This window comes from Lonchura striata, chromosome 24 (genome assembly GCF_046129695.1).
Source record: "Lonchura striata isolate bLonStr1 chromosome 24, bLonStr1.mat, whole genome shotgun sequence".
NCBI lineage: Eukaryota > Metazoa > Chordata > Aves > Passeriformes > Estrildidae > Lonchura > Lonchura striata.
In genome coordinates this window covers 2,201,818-2,222,266 of record NC_134626.1, presented here as the reverse complement: position 1 = coordinate 2,222,266, position 20,449 = coordinate 2,201,818, and the positions used below count along the sequence as shown (strand labels likewise).

General features: G+C 40.0%; 1 protein-coding gene across 3 annotated transcripts in view; it reads left to right on the top strand.

The window, feature by feature from the left end:
- Positions 1–20,449, top strand: part of DVL1 (dishevelled segment polarity protein 1) — a 58,351-nt gene that overhangs the window by 2,431 nt on the left and 35,471 nt on the right. For all 3 annotated transcript variants that reach the window (XM_077788104.1, XM_077788105.1, XM_077788106.1), the window contains exon 2: positions 16,325–16,394. In XM_077788104.1, coding sequence (XP_077644230.1) covers positions 16,325–16,394 — 70 coding nt within the window. The remainder of the gene's footprint in view (positions 1–16,324; positions 16,395–20,449) is intronic.

Below are 20,449 nucleotides of genomic sequence, written 5' to 3'. Positions count from 1 at the left end.
GCTGTCGTAGAAATTCAAGTTGTGTTTGTGGTTTGATTTCACTGAAGGAGGCTGGGATTGTTCAGGCAGCATCTGCATCATTCCCAGTGCCACAGAAATTTAGGATTAGGAAATATAAACTGTGCTGAGGCATCTTGAACACACAGGGATGTTTTGGTCTTTGACCAGGAAGCAGAGTTTGTAACAAACCCTAGAGTAGATTTTCTTACTAGCCTGAAAATCTGGGTGAAACTTCTGTTATTCTTGGAAATGGAGGTGATGATGGAAGATGAAGGGCTGCAGGGATCAAGACCTGGAAATTCTGTCTCTGTTATTGAATCAACAGCATTTGGGTGACAAATCCATGGCCTTGAGACAGCTCAGAGTGACTCTGACCTGCGACTCCTGAGCTTTGTTTGCATTTATTATTTTCTATGTCTTGTTCCTTTTGTGTTTGTGCCTCTCTGAACCTGAAATATTTGGGGAAATTAGAAGTGAATTCAGCTGAATTTGAGTGTTAATAGCAAATGTGGGCTTTATTTTCATCATCTCATCTGCAAACTGACTTTGTGTAGAGTCATGAAGTATTCTGAGCTGGGAGGGATTATCCAGCCCAGCCCCTAGCCCTGGACAGGCACCCCAAAATCCCACCCTGTGCATCCCTGAGAGTGGTATCCAAACCCTCCTGGAGCTCTCGGGGCCGTGCCCATCCCCTGGGGAGCCTGGTCAGTGCCCCAGAACCTTCTGGGGGAAGAACCTTTTCCAAAATCCAACCCAAGTCCCCTGGCACAGCTCCAGCCTTTTAATTGTTGCAAACAGGCAATTCCAGCTGCTGTTGCCACAAACCATAACAGAGCTGTGGCTCTCTAATTTCTCCCTTATGTGCCTGAAAATCTCCTCCAGAGCAGCTCTTGCCTGGATGTTCTGGAAGTGGAGCTGCAGGGACATTCTGGGTGTCCCTGTGGTGTCCTGATGTCCTTCCCAAGGTGGGATTTGGCTTGGTCACTTTAGGGCAGTCCCTAAATCCCTAAATTTTTCACTGTGAAATGTGAAAAGCACTGGTTGTGTTAGGAAAACAAATGTTTTCCTGGAGGATTGGAGGGAGCTGGCTCCTTGCAATTCTGCACATGCTGTTGTAATTAAGGCACGGCCTTTCCTGGATCCCGAAATAATGGAATAAATCATGTGCTCACAAACACTGGATGTGCTGAATGCTTTCCAACTGGGAAAGATGCAGTGGCTGAGGGTTGGGATGGAGCTGGGTCGTGGAATTAAAGCCCTGTGCTCTTTGCTGCTTGGAAAAGGTGCAGGAGGAGCTGTAGGAGGGTGACATTCCCCTCTGAGATTTGCTTACAATTTAATTTACTGCTCTGCCACTTCCATTCCCTGACCCACGGAGGGATGGCCCTGCCTTTACTCTGCTTTCCTCCTGCAGCCATAATGCTGATTTTAAGATGCAGGATGTCCAGCTGTGCCCTGGCATTGATGCTCAACCCTTGGAAGTGCTTTTGTAGCTTCTGTTTTTATTCAGGTTGGTGGGAAAGCGAGCAGGGACGTGACAGGGTCAGCCTCATACGTGTGACAGCATCCCCCAGCAGCGAAATTTAGGAGAGGTGATGTTTGAGGTGTGTTTTTATAGACAGGGAGCTGTGTCATCAGCTGATTTAATTAATTCCAGCCACTGATTCTTTCCTCAGGGCAAAGCTCAGAGGTCATTTCCCATCACTGACAGTGTTGGTTCTCACACGTCCTCGCAGGAACACAGAATTCTGTTAATTCTGTGATGATTAAAAAAATGACAGCTAATGAACACATCTAAAAATAAAGTGTAGCTTGTGATGCCTGGGCTCTCATGACTGAAACGGTGACAGCTGTGTGGGATCCAAATGATTCATCAGGAATCCGTGTGACAGATCCTACAAGAGGAATTCCTTTCTGTCTGCTTTTCAATATTTGGTATTTCCAGAGCTTTGCTTGTAAAACACAATCAGTAACTTCCAGAAGCACGAAAGGATGAATGTGGAGGATCCAGGCATTCCCATGTGTTTAATTTTCTGTATAATAACGTGCTGTGTGAGGCTTTGCTCTTCCAGTTTGGGATGTGATGCTGCAGCAGGAGAGTTTCAGTGAGGAACTGAACCATCCTAAAGACATCATCTGTCCAGAACTGGATCAAAATTCCTTCTCCTTGTGGTTTCCCTGCTCCATTCCCCCAGCAGCAGAGTGTGTCTGTTCTGCCACCCTTTGGGTGAGGTTCAAACCCTCATTCTTTCCATTGTGTGCACTAATTCTCCTCTGATTATTCTTCTTCAGGGACTACTCCAAGGAGTGGCTTCTTAAACATTCCTTTGGTATCAGCCAAGAGCTTCCTTGCCATCTGCACTCGGAGCTGCAGCTAAAAATTGGTTTTCTTGGTTGAAAAACCAGTGGGAAAATGGGATTTGGAGTAGTAGGAATCCAGTTTGAGAGCTCAGTGGGGTCATTTTTAATAGGACAGCAGTAATTTTTAATAGGGGAATAATTTGGTGCCTTTTCTTCTGGAGGCAGAGCAGCACCCCTGTTCTCACCCTTGCCCTGAGGGCGACTCAGGAGCTGCTTTCTAACTCCTAAGAGGATTTTCTGATTTTTTCCTAACTCCTAAGAGGTGTTAAAAACAGGAATCCTAACTGACAGATCTCTTGCTGTGCTGTAATTTCATCATTAGGAAAAGCTTTTGGAGACAAAAGCCCTTTTTAAAAAATTACACAGAGTAATTTTTTGGCGGAGAAATGAAATGGGAGTTGTTTATTTGTCTGGCTTAGCCAGCTCAGAGGGACTTTTTGGAAGAGTTTGTGGCAGGACAAAAAGGGAACGGCTTCAGGGTCACAGAGGGCAGGGCCAGGGGGGATATAAGGAAGGAATTCTTCCCTGGGAGGGTGGGGACACCCTGATACAGATTTCCCAAAAAAATCTGTGGTTGCATGTTGAGTTGTGGGGTTTTTTTGGGGTGTTTTTTCTTTATTTTATTTTACTGTATTTTATTTTTTTTTACTGTATTTTATTTTGTTGTTGTTGTTAGGGTTGGGATTAAATACGTGACACAGTATTTTTTGTTCAGACTCGGATATTTATTAGTTCTTTTCTATATTACCAGTTTCACAAACCGTGAGTTCTACAGTACTTTAATAAACTACAAATGGAGCTGTATCTTTTTCTCTAAGGCTTTTTAAGGATAAATTATCAATTAAGAAATTATACTTAAATTATTTTTATTTTTAATTCAAACTACTTGTGGTCTGCGATGTGGGGGAATGAGATCTGAAAAGTGGGGAATTATCCCCAAAAAATTGCCCTCAGCCTGCCGTGGGATCCCAGGATTACTGAAGGTGGAAAATCCCTCCAGGATCAGAGCCTGTGCCTGATCCCCACCTGTCCCCAGCCCTGACCAGAAAAAAAGAAGAATTTAAATAAAAATAAATAAGAATTTAAATAATAAAGGAGAATAATTTAATATGTTTAATAATAATTTAATAAATAATAATAATTTAAATAATAAATAATTTAAATAATAAACAAATCCCTGCAGTCTCCAGATTACAAAACCACTGGGACTGGAGCTCTGCTTATCTGCCTGTGCCAAGGAGCAGATAAATGTCTCAATAAATTCAGAATTAGGGAGGGACAAAGTGGAGTTTCACTCCCGAGAGGTGCTATTGTGCCCTCCTGCAAAAAGTCGGATTTAGGAAGTTGGGGAGGATTAAAGGGTGGATTGGCTGAGTTGAAGATCTGTGTTTGGAGGAGAAAACAGCAAAAAAAAATCAAAATTTAGGGTTTGTGTTTCAGCGTTGGCTCAGCTTGTGTCAGTTCAGAGCCTAACTCCTGAAAATCTGCTGTGATTCCTGAAAAACTGCTCTGATTGCTGAAAAACTGCTCCTATTCCTTAAAATTCTGATGTGATGCCTGAAAAACTGCTCTGATTCCTAAAAAAAAACCTGCTGTGGTTCCTAAGAAACTGCTCTGATTGCTAAAAATCTGCCCTGATTCCTAAAAAAATTGCTCTGATTGCTAAAAAAACCTGCTGTGGTTCTTAAAAAATGGCTCTGATTCATTAAAAAACTGCTCTGATTCCTAAAAATCTGCCCTGATTCCTAAAAAACTGCTCCAATGCCTAAAAATCTGCTCTGATTGCTTAAAATCTAATGTGATTGCTAAAAATCTACTGTGATTCCTAAAAAAATTGCTCTGATTGCGAAAACTCTGCTCTGATTCCTAAAAAAAACTTCTCTGATTCCTTAAAATCTGCTCTGATTCCCAAGAATCTGCTGTGGTTCTTAAAAATATGCTCAGATTCCTAAAAATCTGCCACTAACAACTCCACTAATATGGAAAATTTACAATTTCTTTCCAATTTCAAACTCAGCCTTCTTGGGGTAAATGTGTTCTTTAAAAAGAAGAAATTTCCCCACTTTTTTTCAGATCAATTCCCTGGAAAATTTAAGGCTGGAGTTCTGTTGGATTTTGGATTTTAAGCTACAAATAGCAAATTTATAAACATTTCTGAGAGCACGAGGTGCCAGGGCTCTGGGATGGGACAGAGGGGAGGTTTAGAGGGGATTTTTGGGTGGGATTTTTTTTTTTTTCCCTGGGATGGATTTCCCAGAAAAGCTGTGGCTGCCCCATCCCTGGAAATGTCCAAATCAAGGTTGGAGCAGCCTGGGTTGAGTTTTCAAATCCCTCCCAACCCCAAACCCTTGTGGAATCCCATCCAATTCTCATTTAGAAGTCAAATTTAGTTGGGCTGGTGCAGCTTTTGGAAGGAAATTTTGCATTTTGCTCTCCCTTTGCATATGGAAAAGGTTGATTTCTCTCCCTGTGATGCACAAAATCCCAACCCCTTTTATCTGAGCTGTTTCTCTCAGGTTGCTGAAATGACTTTTCAGAGAGTGGGAGGTGGGAAACCAAACAGGCAGAGCTGGGCAGGTGAAGAATTCCATGGGGCCCCTCCCAGAACAAGCTCCCTGGGGATTTTTCCAGCTCCTGGATAATGTTTCCATGAGGAATATTTGGAGGAGCACCATTTCTTGGTGCATTCCTGGCAGTTTTTGAATGTTTCAGCTGAATGGTTTGGGTTTCTTTAGTGCTCTGTAATTTTTATTTCCCTTTAAATGTCTTGAAGAGCTGCTGGCAAATGTGTTTTGTTGGATGAGGGACAAGGAGTTGGTGGGAAAAGCTTCTATTCCTCCTGGAATACAGAATTCCTGTGTCCTCCTGGATCTTCTAAGGATGCTCTGAATTGGACCTATGATAAAGAAACCCCAAGATCTGTGTCAGGTACACGGGTGAGTCCCTGAGCAGTTTTCTTTGTGTTCGCAGTTCTTCAGGAGCACAAGAATAAATGAAATAACATCTCTGCCTTTCCCTCAGCACTCCTGAAACTAGGGAGGTTGGCTGTCCGTGTTTCTGTGGACACTAGAATCCATCAGCCCTGCAATCTGTGCTAAAACTGCTATTTTTCTAAGTGAAATAGTAGAAAAAAATGTGTTGTAGTTTAGCTTGGAATGGCAAATCCATGCCTACACACGAATGTGGGGCTGAGGGATTGCATTTATTACCAAAAACTTGTTTATTTCTCTGCTGAAAAACCCTTCCCGTGGTGAAAACACAGATTTTTCACTCTGTGTGGTGCAAATCTTTAAAGAGAGACCACAATCCCAATAGGGACACCCATCCAAAAACTCCCTGTTCCTTCATTTGGAGGATTTCATTTATGGCACTTTGTGACAAGTTGGGAATCTCTCTTTTAATACCTAAACAAACTTGTAAGTCCAGTTATACTTTGAATTTGCAGTGTGGGTGGAATTTATTACCTGGTGTGAAGGCAGGAGGTCTGAGCCCAGTTTTTCCTGGGGTGTCCTGCAGCCTGGGATGGATTTTTGGAGCTCTGAGCAGCACCAGGAGCAGCTCTGGATTCCCATCCCTGCCCAGGTGCCATCCCTGAGAGCCATTTTCAGTGTCCTGCCCAGAATTTGGGGGATAATTGCACCCTGGGGAAAGCCAAATCCCAGGCAGCTGTTTGAAATTTTTCCACAAGCTTTTACAGTGTTGTTTTTTTCTTTTTTTATTTTGTTCCCTAAGCTGCTCTCAAGAGCTGCTTAATTTTATGGGAGCTTGTTAATATTTATTGTTTTGGAACTGGGGCATTGGGAATGTGGGTTCAGGTCAGGATTGTGGTGACCTGTCCCTTTGTGCTGTGACTTCCATGTTTTTCTGGCAGAGATGCTTTTTTTGAGGTTCCCTTGGGACAGCTGCAGGAATAGATTCATTAACACCTGGGAGATTGAAATATGGGCACATAAATAATTTACTAAATAACACAGGGAGCAGAGCAAAGAGAAAAGACAGGGGAGTCTCAGTGTGGCTAAAATGCTTTGCTTGTTTTGCCCAGTTCTATTTCAAACCCTTTCTGAGGAAATTGAGGGAAAGAAATTGAGGAGAAGAATTGAGGAAAAGAAATTGTAAGGTCTTGGGACTCTAAAAATCACCCATTTATTTGGCTTCCCTGCAAGAATAATATTTTTTCTAGGTTAGCTGTGCATGGAGTGAGATATAACACCATGCACAGTTGCAGTGCCACAATCAAGCCAGACTCATTTCTGTAGAATTCAATTTAAATGCCACAAATGTCTGTATTTTAGTGAGGTTTTCACACCTTGAGCACGGCACAGTTATTGAAATATTGTTCATTATGGAGCAGAGAGCAAATCATATTCCCTGCATGCCACTGCTCTTGGACAGCCAGTTATAAATATTTTAAAATACTTAATTTGGAGGGAATGGGGCCGAATTTCTGGTTTGGGGCTGAGCTGCCCTAGACTGAAATGGGAGGATGAGGCAGAGCTGGGCTGGCAGCCCAAGCACCAGTTGGTTCAAACCACGTGGAATTTTTTGGAAGGAATCACTGAGGCAGTGCTCAGGGCTGCCAGGACCTTGGAGTGTGTTGCAGAGGGCAAAACGGGACTGCTGCACATGGAAATTCCCTTTTCAGAGTCATGCGAGGAAGAAAAACCCATTTTATTCCAGTGTTTATCCCTGTAAATTCAGTGTGTGGCTATATTTTCATTCCTCTCCCTGCACTGGGAAGGTGGCTGAAGGTTCTCTGTGCTTCCCTCTCAATGTTCTTTTTGGATTTGTGTTCCTAACTCCTGGCTTCACCAAATGTGGAGGCTTTCTGCCGAAAAACCCATTTTATTCCAATTTTTATTCCCGTAAATTCAGTGTGTGGCTATATTTTCCTTCCTTTCCTTCACTGGGAGGGTTCTCTGTGCTTCCCTCCTGGTGTTCTTTTTTTGGATTCGTGTTCCTGGCTTCCCTCACCATGTAAGGAGGCTTTCTGCTGCTCCAAATTCTGTCTTCAACTTTAAAAATGTGTGTTTTCCAAGGAACTTTTCAGCAGGGATGTTCTGCAGTTTCCCAGCAGTGGCATGTGCCAGCCGACCTCCTGGAGGTCACGCAGCATTTGCTGTTAAACAAATTGAATTATCCTTGAAGAGCCATAAAAAGTGAAGTTTTATGTCTAAAAGCAGTGCAGATTTGGGCTGATCTCTGCTAAAGACCACAAGAATTTTTGGATCATTGATGTGCTTAAGCTTAGCTCAATATCTGAGCTTTGGTGCAAAGTGCCAAAACCTCTGCAGCATCCTGGGAGATGATGAATTATCCCTGGCATGCCAAAAGTGCTGGATGTGCCTGCAGGAATAAAGGTGGGGTGGAAAGCACCAGGCAGATCTCAGTGCTGTGGGCTGGAGATCAGATGTGGCAGGGGATAAATGGGTGGAAATATGTGGATGTATTAAGTGGTAATTGCAGGCAGAATCACTGAGAGTGAGGGTTTAGAATGGCGTAATAAATATGTCATAATTAATAATATATTCGTATATTTAGATAATATTATTAATATATATTATAGAAAATATTTTCTATAATTATATATTAAGCTTGTATATATTATACATTATGTTTTATATATATAATTATAATGTATACTATATATTAGATATTAGATATACATAATATCTAATATCTACAATATATAATATATATTATATGTATAATATTATACATATATATTGGGGAGGGTTTTGAGGAGGATTTGGAGGAGGGGTTTGAGGAGGGTTTGAGGAGGGTTTTGGAGAGTTTTGAGGAAGATTTGAGGAGATTTTTGGGGAGGATTTGAGGAAGGTTTGGTGAGGATTGAGGAAGATTTGAGGAAGGTTTGGGGAGGGTTTGAGGAGGGTTTTGGGGAGGGTTTGAGGAGGTTTCTGAGGAGGGTTTGAGGAAGGTTTGAGGAGGGTTTTGGGGAGAGGTTTGAGGAAGATTTGAGGAGATTTTTGGGGAGGATTTGAGGAAGGTTTGGGGAGGATTGAGGAAGGTTTGGGGAGGGTTTGAGGAAGGTTTGGGGAGGATTGAGGAAGATTTGAGGAAGGTTTGAGGAGGGTTTTGAGGAGATTTTTGGGCAGGGTTTGAGGAGGTTTTGAGGAAGGTTTAGGGAGGGTTTTGGGCAGGGTTTGAGGAGGGTTTTGGGGAGGGTTTTGGGCAGGGTTTGAGGAGGTTTTTGAGGAAGGTTTGGAGGGTTTTGAGGAGGATTTTGCTCCCCAGGTGTGTCACTCCCACGTACCTGGGTGTGTCATTTCTGTCACCATTGTGGGCACCGTGTTCATCCCCATTTCTCACAGCTTTCTGTGGCAAGGCAAGGCACTCACAGGGTTGCTTAGGAATAAAAACCTAAAAAAAAGAGAATTTTGGGTGTGCTGTGGGGTTTTGAGGAGAGAGGGAAGGATGGCACTCAGTCTCTGCAGGGCGCACACCAGATCTGAGCATTTCCTGCACCTCCTGCTGTTCCTCTGCTCATCAAAGGCATTTCTCTCCTCCCCTCTTCCTTATTTTTCAGCAAAAAATAAGGAAAAAAACCCATTTCCAGAAAAAATCCCCCCATTTTATACCAGTGTTTATCCCTGTAAATTCAGCGTGTGGATTTATTTTTGTTCCTGTCCCTGCATTGGGAAGGTGCTAAAGGTTTTCTGTGCTGTGGCCTCAGCTGGAAAATCCCTGAATTTGGAATTCTTCATTAAAGATTCACACTGAAGTGTTAATCAGCTTCAGCCATACTGTCCTTAGAGCTGCAGCCTTCGATCCCAGATTAAGTATAGAAATAAAACATATTATATATATATTATATAAAATATATATAATTATAAATATGTTATAGATATATTATATATAGTTACATTAGTTATAATTTTAAGCTGCAGCCTTCGATGCCAGATTAAGTAGACAAAGAAAGTCTATAATATATATTATATTTAAATAGAAATATATTATAGTTACATAGTTATATTATCATTTTAAACTGCAGCCTTTGATGCCAGATTAAGTATAGAAATAAAATATATATTATAGAAAAGCTATATAAATATGTTATGTAGTTATATTAGTTATAATTTTAAGCTGCAGCCTTCGATGCCAGATTAAGTATAAATGTAACTTACAGTTTTATATTCAATTCAGTTCATTAATTTAATTAATTTAAATTGATATATGATTACTTATAAAAACATACATTTTATATATATAAAATAAAACTAATTATATCATTTATGTATATATATGAAATAAAGCTAGTTGAAACAGCTTTTTTGGGAAACTGCTGCTTCATAAAGTAAAATAAATTTACTTTGAATTGATGTTATGTGACTTATGTACTTATAAAACCATAAGTTTTATATATGCAAAATAAATCTAATTAGAATTTCATAAGTTTTCTAATTTCAAAACTTCTCTCCCTTTTCATGAATGAAGCTTCTCCCTCCTTTTCCCATCAGTAAAGGACAATTAAGAGCTTTGATGATGATCCCAGTGATAAAATGGGATTAATCTGGTGCTCAAGGACATTAACTGTTGCCCTGATTTTTAAAAGGGTTAAGTTTTCTTTTATAGTTCTTTTGAAAGTTTTAATATTCTCATAAAACTTCTTTAGCCTTCTGATAATGTTTACATATTTGAGAGCCAGAGTTCCTACATAATTTCATGTATAAATAGAATAGTTTACATATATTTCTGTAGGTGGAGAGAAATGATTGATTGATTTTTGGAGCAGTGTGGTTGGGGAGGTGGTAATTCCATCCTCCAACCCACGGTCACCTTTGGAATTCTATAAATACCAAATGTTTGAATAAAACTGTTTTTTTTTTTCTCTTTTGAACTCACCAAACTTCAGATGCTCTGTTTGTGTCATGGTTTACCTGGAATAAATGTCTCGACCTGGCATTTCTGCATTTATTTCCCGTGGAGGAAAGGAGAATTTCCTTGTTAACCTCATTTATTCCGAGTAGAATGAAAAATCACCCAGCTAATAGTGGAGAATGCAGTTTGTGCCAGGCATGCATGATGCAATCAGAGTGCAGAATTATCAAACCCAGTGCTTAATTAGCAATTATCTCGGTGCTTATGAATCAGAGCCATTAGAGGTTTGTGGGCTTCACCTGCAATCAGGTGTATCCCAGTTTGTGTGCAGTCACAGGAATTATTCTTGGCAGGGGGGTGAGAGTGTGGCTGAGCCTCAACAATCCTCGGTTTTCTGGCTGAAATCCTCTCTGGAAGGAACCAAAAATTCAGGATGCTGGGAGGGTTGGCAGTGGCAGGTCCAGGTGAGGTGTGAGGTGAGCAGGGTGACTTTGGGAAGGGCACAAAAACCTCTTGTAAATGTAGGAAGAAATGCTGATGTGTGACTCCAGAAGGCTGAATGATTTCTTTATTAGAACTATGCTATAATACATGGGAAAACAAGGAGCAGAAATAGAAATTATTTTCTCTTTCTTTCCTCTGTGCTATGAAAAAATCCTGAGAGAAACAAGAATGTGCCTGCCACAACCTCCTTGTGCAGGTGTCGCTGTTGGACATGAAATGAGCACACAGAAGTTTGCTGAGTTCAAAAGAGAAAAAAACCCAGTTTTATTCAAACATTTGGTATTTATAGAATTCCAAAGGTGACCGTGGATTGGAGGATGGAATTACCACCTCTCCAACCACACTGCTCCAAAGATCCATCAATCATTTCTCTCCACCTACAGAGAAATATTTAAACTATTCTATTTATCATGTGGGAACTCTGACTCTCAAATATGTAAACATTGTCAGAAGGCTAAAGAAGTTTTATGAGAATTTTAAAACTTTCAAAAGAACTATAAAAGAAAACTTAATGCTTCTAAAAATCAAGACAACATGCAGGCAGCGTGGTGGGAGAGCCAGAGGATCCACAGACAATTCCAGGAAGGCAGAGGAAGGAGGGGCTGCCAGCAGCACTGATTGTTTCATTTGGTAATTAGTGCTTAAATCTCCTCAAAGTCAAATAAGCAGAGGATGTGAGATTGTGGAGCTGTTCCCTCCTCCCTTACCTACATTTCCTCATCTTTTAAATTTTTTTTTTTCAGATATTCACGCATTTGGGGGCTTTGCTGGTGAGGTAGAGCAGGTGTTTGGGGTATTTTTCATGGTCTGTCTCTGATGTGACCTTGGCTGTGTTCTTTTACCTTCCTTCCCCCTGGTAGATGCATTTGAAAGATGAATTTAAAGATATTTTGTGCATGGAGATTTTTCTGGAGTGCAGCAAACAGGGAGATGTTTGTTTGCATTCTTTACTTTTACCTGGTAGATGCATTTGAAGGATGAATTAAAAGATATTTTGTGCATGGAGATTTTTCTGGAGTGCAGCAAACAGGGAGATGCCACAAGTCTGTGAAGAATACTGAATATTGAAAATACTGAAAAAAATCTCTAAATTATTGGTGTGCTGTGCTCTCCATTCCAAGGGGCAAATGTGGGGACATGGAAATGTCAATTTTGTGGCCAGGTGTTTGTTTGCTGCTCCCTGTGTTCTTTTACCTTCCTTCCCCCTGGTAGATGCATTTGAAAGATGAATTTAAAGATATTTTGTGCATGGAGATTTTTCAGGAGTGCAGCAAACAGGGAGATGCCACAAATCCATGAAGAATATTGAATATTGAAGAAAAATCTCTAAATTATGGGCAAAATCTCTAAATTCCAAGGGGCAATTGTGGGGCAGTGGGAACCTGGAAATGTCAATTTTGTGGCCAGGTGTTTGTTTGCTTCTCCTTCTGTACTTTTACCTGGTAGATGCATTGGAAAGATGAATTAAAAGATGTTTTGTGAATGGAGATTTTTCTGGATTGCAGCAGAGGGAGATGCCACAAATCTGTGAAGAACATTGAATATTGTGTGTGAATATTAAAAAAAAAAAAAAAATCTCTAAATTATGGGTGTGCTGTGCTCTCTGTGCCTTCCAACCTTCCACAGGCACAGGGCTGCCAACAGGCAGGACGTGACCTGGGAAATAAATACCTTTTTTCTGAAAGGGGATAAACATCTCCTTTTCTGTGCCCTGCTATCAGATGCTCTTTGGTCTTATTTTCAAACATTAACAATCAGTTTGAGAGCTCTGGTGATTTATCTCCAGGGTGGACCACATCCAGTGCCAATATTCTTCACCTCAGGAAAAAGTTTCTGGGAGAAATCACCTTTTTTTCCTTGTTTTGCTGACTTGGGTTGGAATATTTTTCACCTCAGGAAGAAGTTTCTGGGAGAAATCACCCTTTTTTCCTTGTTTTGCTGACTTGGGTTGGAATATTTTTCACATCAGGAAGAAGTTTCTGAGAGAAATCACTTTTTTTTCCTTGCCATATTTTTTTGCATTGGAATATTCTTCACCTCAGGAAGAGGTTTCTGGGAGAAATCACCTTTTTTCCTTGTTTTGCTGTTTTGGGATGGAATATTCTTCACCTCAGAATAGTCTTTGAGAGAAATCACCTTTTTTTTCTTTTTTTACTGGCTTGGGTTGAAATATTTTTAACCTCGGGATGAGGTCTCTGGCAGAAATTACCTTTTTTTCCTTGTTATGCTGTTTTGAGTTGGAATATCTTTCACCTCAGGAAGAAATTTCTGGGAGAAATCACCTTTTTTTCTTTGTGCCGTTTTGGGTTGAAATACTCTTCACCTCAGGAAGATATCTATCAGAGAAACCACTTTTTAAAAATTGTTATTTTGCTTTGAATTGGAATATTCTTCACATCAGGAATATATCTCTGAGAAAAATCACTTTTTTCCCTTGTTATGCTGTTCGGGATTGGAATATTCTTCACCTCAGGCAGATGTCTACGAGAGAAATCACTGTTTAAAAATTGTTATTTTGCTTTGGATTGGAATATTCTTCATCTCAGGAAGATGTCTACGAGAGAAATCACTTTTTAAAAATAGTTTTGCTGTTTTGGATTGGAATATTCTTCACCTCAGGAAGAGAAGAGCAGCACTCCAGCTGTGACCTTGCCAACACCAGGGTGGGGATGGAAAGGAGCCTCGTTACTCCAAATTTGTACCATTTTTAGCCATTTTTGTACGACTTTTAGCCATTTTTAGCCTCTTTACTCCAAATTTATATAATTTCTAGCCATTTTTGTGCATTTTAAACCATTTTTAGCCTCTTTACTCCAAATTTGTACCATTTTTAGCCATTTTTGTATGACTTTTAGCCATTTTTAGCCTCTGTAGTCCAAATTTATACAATTTTTAGCCACTTTTAGCCATTTTTGTATGACTTTTAGCCATTTTTAGCCTCTTTACTCCAAATGTATATAATTTATAGCCATTTTTGTACATTTTTAACCATTTTTAGCCACTTTACTCCAGATTTGTACAATTTTTAGCCATTTTTGTACGACTTTTAGCCATTTTTAGCCTCTGTACTCCAAATTTATACATTTTTTAGCCATTTTTTGTACAATTTTTAGCCATTTTTAGCCTCTTTACTCCAAATTTGTACAAATTTTAGCCATTTTTGTCAGACTTTTGGCCAATTTCACCACCAGTGGCTGTTGCTGTCCTGGCTGTTCTTGGCTGCTGCTCTCTCCCAGCCTGCCATTCCCTTTCCCCATAGCTCAGGGCTATATTTGGTAGTTTCAATTTGCAGCAGAGCTGGAAGTTGTTCCCTTCAGCTGCAGCAGAAGCTGAGCAAGCTGAAAATTTGGGGTTTTAGGTTTTCTGTTCTGGGGTGCAGCTTTTGGCTTTCGATTAATGTTACCAGGATCTTTTCCCGTGGTGCTGAAGGCAAAATAATCCTGCAGGAATGGGATGGGGATAAAGTGGTACCTGTGGTTTTTCTGCTCTGTTTTGGTGTGTAGCTTTTAGTTTGATATTTAGTGTTAGGATCTTTCCACACGACGCTGAATGCCAAACAATCCTACAGGAATGGGATTGGGGTAAACTGATATCTGTGTTTTTAGGTTTTCTGTTCTGCTTTGGGGTGCTGCTTTTAATTTGATATTAAATATTAGGGTCTTTTCAGAGGGTGGTAGAGACAAAATAATCCTACAGGAATGGGATAAAGTGATACCTGTGGTTTTTCTGTTCTGTTTTAGTGTGCAGCTTTTGGTTTTATATTAATGTTGCCAGGATCTTTTCACATGGTACTGAAGGGAGAACAATCCTACAGGAATGGGATGGGAATAAATTGATATCTGTGCTTTTAGGTTTTTCTGTTCTGCTTTGGTGTGCAGCTTTTGGTTTGATATTAAATGTTGCCAGGATCTTTTCACATGGTACTGAAGGCACAATAATCCTACAGGAATGGGATGGGGATAAACTGATACCTTGGGTTTTAGGTTTTCTGTTCTGCTTTGGTGTGCAGCTTTTAGTTTTATATATAGAGTTAGGATCTTTTCACAGAGTGCTGAATGTAAAACATTCCTCCAGAAATGGGATGGGAATAAAGTGATACTTGTGGTTTTTTCTGTTCTGCTTTGGTTTGCAGCTTTTAGTTTGTTATTAATGTTACTAGGATTTTTTCACAGGGTGGTGGAGACAAAACAATCCTACAGGAATGGGGATAAACTGATATCTGTGGCTTTAGGTTTTCTGTTCTGCTTTGGTGTGCAGCTTTTGGTTTTATATTAATGTTACAGGATTGGGATGGGAATAAGCATACCTTGAGTTTTAGGTTTTCTGTTCTGTGTGGGATTTTTGCTGGGAGCAGAAATTCTATGTATGATTTTTTTTTCCTGGGTGCAAAAATTCTGTTTATGTTTTTTTGCTGGGTGCAGAAATTCTGTGTGGGATTTTTACTGGGTGCAGAAATTCTCACCTGGCATTTCTGGGGTGCCCTAAATGTAATTTCCTGCAGGTCCTGCCCTTTCAAACCTGCAGATAAAATTCTTGCAGCACTTTTCTCTGCTGATCCAGCAGCTGGAGCTCTGCTGAGTGAGTGTTCCCTGCAGGACACAAAAGATTCCAGATCCAGGAGAGTGTTGAAATCCTGAATTTGCAGCTCCAGAATTACAGGTCTGAGAGCTTCTCTGAATTGTCAGAGGTTTTTAAAGCCCTGACTTTCTGCTTTTAGTGGAGTTTGCTCCTCGGAGTCTGAGGATAAATGACTAAAAACAAAAATTGAATCAATCATATGATCTGATCCCTGCTGCCAAAAGATGAAGGGAGGACAGATGGTTTAGGAATTAAGTGAATATTTTACAATGTTTTTCTTTCCAATAATAGAAAAAAGAGGTGAAGATTGCCTAATTTTGCCCTGCCAGCCATTAACAATGCAAATAAGTGTGGAGAAAAAAAAAAGTGCTTATTCCTTAAAATGTGTGGGAATGCAGGCATTAGTAGTGGAGTTATTTATTTGTAATTTTTCAAAATAAACTCAATTTGCTCTGTTCTCCCTCCTAGCCAGCCCCTCCTCAACACGACAGTGTTTTATACCCAGTGAGTTGCTTTGTGGTTATTGTGGTTTTTCTTCACCCAGCAACAAGGCAAAAACATAAATAAAGGAAAATGTGCTTGTGGATCCACACATTTTGGTGGAGTTTGATGAGACTTCAGGCTTCAGATTGTCAAAAGCAAATTTGTTTCTGTTCTGCAGTGAATTTGAGGCCAGAAATCTGATTTTTGGTACAAATGTGTGATCTCTGACACAGAGGGGATTTCAGCACAGGGGGATTTTAGTTCCCATCAGACCCAGAGCTCTGGGCAGACTCCAAAATGAGAAATTCTTGAAATTACTTTAGTGCCTCCCACTTTGGGGTGGTTGTCTGGAAAGTTGCTGTTCTACCCTTTATTTTCATTTATTTCCTCTATTCTCACAATCCCATATTCTTTAAGCACACAGCACCTGCCGACACCCACATTTTAATGAAAAAATGGTATTTTTCCTGGACAATATGATAAAACCACAGTCCATTCTGATCTGATGTGATTTCAAATTCCTGATTTTTTTTCCTTTTGTTCTTTTTTTTTTCTTTTCCAGGGTGGTGAAGGAAGAGATCTCAGACGACAATGCAAAGCTCCCTTGCTTCAATGGAAGAGTGGTGTCCTGGGTATGTTGGATTTTGTGTGTGGAAATCTGTCCTGTTTGATACTGGAAGCTGATTTTTAAATCCTAATTTTGCTGGGATGAAGGTACACAAGGCAGTAGTAGCAAAGTAGGTTTATAGGAGTTTTTTCCAGCTGCACACTGGAGCAAACTTGGAATTCTCAGGTGGAATAAGCAGCTTTTCTCCATTATTGTGCTGCTTTTAGGAATTGAGGATCCTGCTCACACTTCTTACATATTTTTTATATTTTAACTATTTTATCCCTTAAAATATTTTAGCCCAGCCATTGAAGTTATACAAGATAAGGAATTCTCAGGTGGAATAAGGAATTCTCTATTCCTGTGCTGGTTTTAGGAGTTGAGGATCCTGCTCACACTTCTTACATATTTTTTATGTTTTAACTATTTTAATATTTTAACTAATTTAAATATTTTAACTATTTTAGCCCTTAAAAGATTTTCGTATTTAATATACATTGAAGTTATACAGGATAAGGAATTCTCAGGTGGAATAAACAGCTATTCTCCGTTCCTGTGCTGCTTTTAGGAGTTGAAGATCTTGTTCACATTTCTTACAACTATTTTAATATTTTAACTAATTTAATATTTTAACTAATTTAAATATCTTCACTATTTTATCCCTTAAAATATTTTAGCATTTAATATTTTAGCCCAGCCATTGAAGTTATACAGGATATGGAATTCTCAGGTGGAATAAACAGCTTTTCTCCATTCCTTTGGAGTTGAGGATCTTGCTCACATTTCTCACATATTTTTTATATTTTAACTGAGCTCAGCTGGATCACACAGCACCAGCCACTTCCTCCTGCTCTATTGATTGCTTTTAATTTTAGGGCACTCACATTCTGGCACTTGGGTAGTCCCAACAGGTTTTTAGTGTTAGGCAAGTAAAACATGTGGCTTTGTAAAGCTGAGTTTAAAATCACTCCTCCCCTACACACCCTCAAATGTATACTAAGCACTTAGTAGATTTTGTATTAATTGAGGTCTTAAAAATTGAGATTTTCAGTCTGTGCTGTCCAAAAGTAGCTGTTTGTTCCAGGGAGTTGTGTTTAGAAGGAAAGTAACTTTATCCCTTTTTTTAGGACCTCTCTACCTGTGTATTTTTTAACTTTTGTGCTCCAACCTTTTGCCTCGGCAGCAGTGACCTATAACCAACGTGTCTTTTCCAAGACTCAGCCATGCATTTCCACACAGCAGGTTCAGAATGCCTGGCTTTAGGCATGGAGGAATGTTTTAAAGCAGAATTTAAACCAGACAAATATACAGAAAACCAGAAAAATTCAATGTACAGAAAACCAGACAAATTCAATGTACATGCTGAACCTCCTCTCTGCCCTGATACTGTGGCTACTTTGAAGCTGATGTTGGCAAGTGGGAGATCTTCATCTTTTTTAATAACATTTCAATCCTGCTGTTTGTCAGAGGTGGGAATTGTGAGTTTGTGAGCCCCAAGGTGGGCACCTCCCTGGGGGCTGCCCTGGCAGGGGAGACCCTCCTGGGGCAGAACCAGAGACCCTCCTGGGGCAGTTCTGTACCAGAACCAGAGACCCTCCTGGGGCAGTTCTGTACCAGAACCAGAGACCCTCCTGGGGCAGTTCTGTGTCTGGAACCAGAGACCCTCCTGGGGCAGTTCTGTGTCAATGAACCAGAGACCCTCCTGGGGCAGCTCTGTGTCAGAACCAGAGACCCTCCTGGGGCAGTTCTGTGCCAGGAAAAGCAGACACAAATTGGACTTTTTGGGTCTTCAGCTTCTGTTTATTGTTATCTTGTCAAAATTCCATCATGCTGTCTGCACCAGACTCTGCGTGCAGGAAAAACAGCACAAAAATGGCAACAACCTCATGTTACAAGGCCTTTTAAGCCTAATCAAAACTAAGCTACCCAATTAAGAAATGACACCTAAATTATTTCCCTTTCTAACCCACTAACTGACCCCTGAAGACCCACAATGCGGATTTTTCTGCCCAATTACAAGATACCACCCAAACCCAAAAAGAAAAAGGAGGAAAAAGAAAGAAGGCGGCAACTCAAGACAACACCCTGTATCCTCCATCTTGTATCCATCTCTAACACCCTAAAACCTGAATTTCTCACCCATGTGATATATTCTCTACAATCTCTCCAATCTATTTCACACTTTTGTGGTTTCTGGTTTATCTTGAGGCTTTGGAAGATTTCTCCATGAGTGAGGGTGAAAGTCAGAGCTGCCCTGGGGGTCAGGACACCCCAGAGCAGACACAGAAATATTCCTGGTTCCCTGGGATTCCACAGGAACTTTGATTTCATCTGCAGGACTGAATTCCACAGGGGAAAATATCCCAGGGTTGTTCTTTAGTTTGGCTGGCCCGAGAGCTTTGAGTGCAGCTGGATTAGTGGTGAATTAAAATCAAATCCCTGCTGCTAATTAGTGACTTCAGTCCTGCTTCTTTTCCTCCTCCTCATCTCATCCTTCTGATTTCAGGCTGGGTTTGTTTTACTTCTTGGGTGTTTTTGGTTCTTTTCTGCTGTTGTTGTTGTGGTGTTTTTTAAGCATGAAATAATTCGGGACAGAGAGCTGCTCCTTCCTAGATTCCTTTGCAAGGAATCCTTTTAAATCCTTTAAAAATCCTTTTTTCTCCACCTTTTAACGTGGCTAACCTTTAAAAGTGGACCTTGTTGTCATTGTCAGTTTTTTTAACAATAGAGAGACCATAATTAATTGTATGTCAGAATTCTTAATTAATTACAGTAAATGCATTTACACAAACCCATCTTCTGCCAGAAATAGCTGATATTTGTCCTGTTTTCCTAACATAAAACACAGAATATAATTTGTCTTTGGAATTTATTTGGAGTTTTTGTGGGACTTCGTATCTGAAGGAAAATATGAATGCAGTTTTGCCTTTTTACCTTTTTATTTTTGGGCCTTAACTGGGCAATCTGAAAAAAAAAAAAAATTGTGGAAAAGGAAAAAAAATTTCTTTTTTTTTTTTGCAATGGCTTAAAATGCTTTTCCCTTCTCTTGAGAAAAAGTGGAAGCTGGGAGTGTGGCAGGAATTTGTGGCCGCTGCCAGCTCTGTTATCTCTGTTTTTTAGGAAGGATTTGCAACATCTGGGAACAATTCCTTGCCTGGCTGCTGGGAATGTGCAGTTCCCCATTGGCTGGCAGTGATGTCACTGCTTTCTCCGAGGTTTTCCCTGCTTTTTTCCTCCCCATTATCTGCCTGCCAGCAGATAATTCTTACCCTGTTTATGCATCAGCTTTTTACAGCCTCTATTTGCAATTTTAATTAACGCTGTGGTGGGGCAGGACCATTAGACAAGGGCAGCACAGGAGCTTCAGGGCTGGGAAATGAGAAAAAAAAAAAATTGCCCCGAGCTGAGGCAGGGAATAAAAATTTAAAAAAAAAATATCAATACAATAAAAATAAAAATCCCCAGGAGCAGAATCTTGTGTTGAAATGAGTTGGTTTCAGGGACACTTTATATCAACCCAAGCCTTGGGCTACACCCAAAATAAACCAAAATGGTCACTTTGGCTTCTTCCACAGCTAAAAAATATTCTTTTTAAAATTTTAAATTTAAAATTTAATTTAATTTTAAAATATTATTTTAGCTTCTTCCACAGCTAAAAATAAAGAGAAGCTGAGACCTCATTGCTTCTTAGTGAAAAATACTCACGTATATCATTAATGGAGGATTTATTTAATTAAAATTGTCCAGGACTGGGATTTGGGAGAATTCCCAAGGATGGGGAATGCTGTATTTGGAATGAGGAGCTGGATCCTTCCAGGATCTGTAATTCCATTTTTCCATTCTGGGTATTGATCCATTATCCAGGACGAGTCCATGCTAATGTCTGGGAATATTGATAATATTAATATTGACATAATATGAATATGGACAGCTAATAACTGGGAATATTGATAATTTTAATATTTACATAATAGTAATATTGACAGCTTTATCCAGGACTGGGATTTGGGAGAATTCCCAAGCACTGCACTCCACAGAATTCCTGCTGCCTGCAGGAATCCCGTGACCATCCAGGCCACT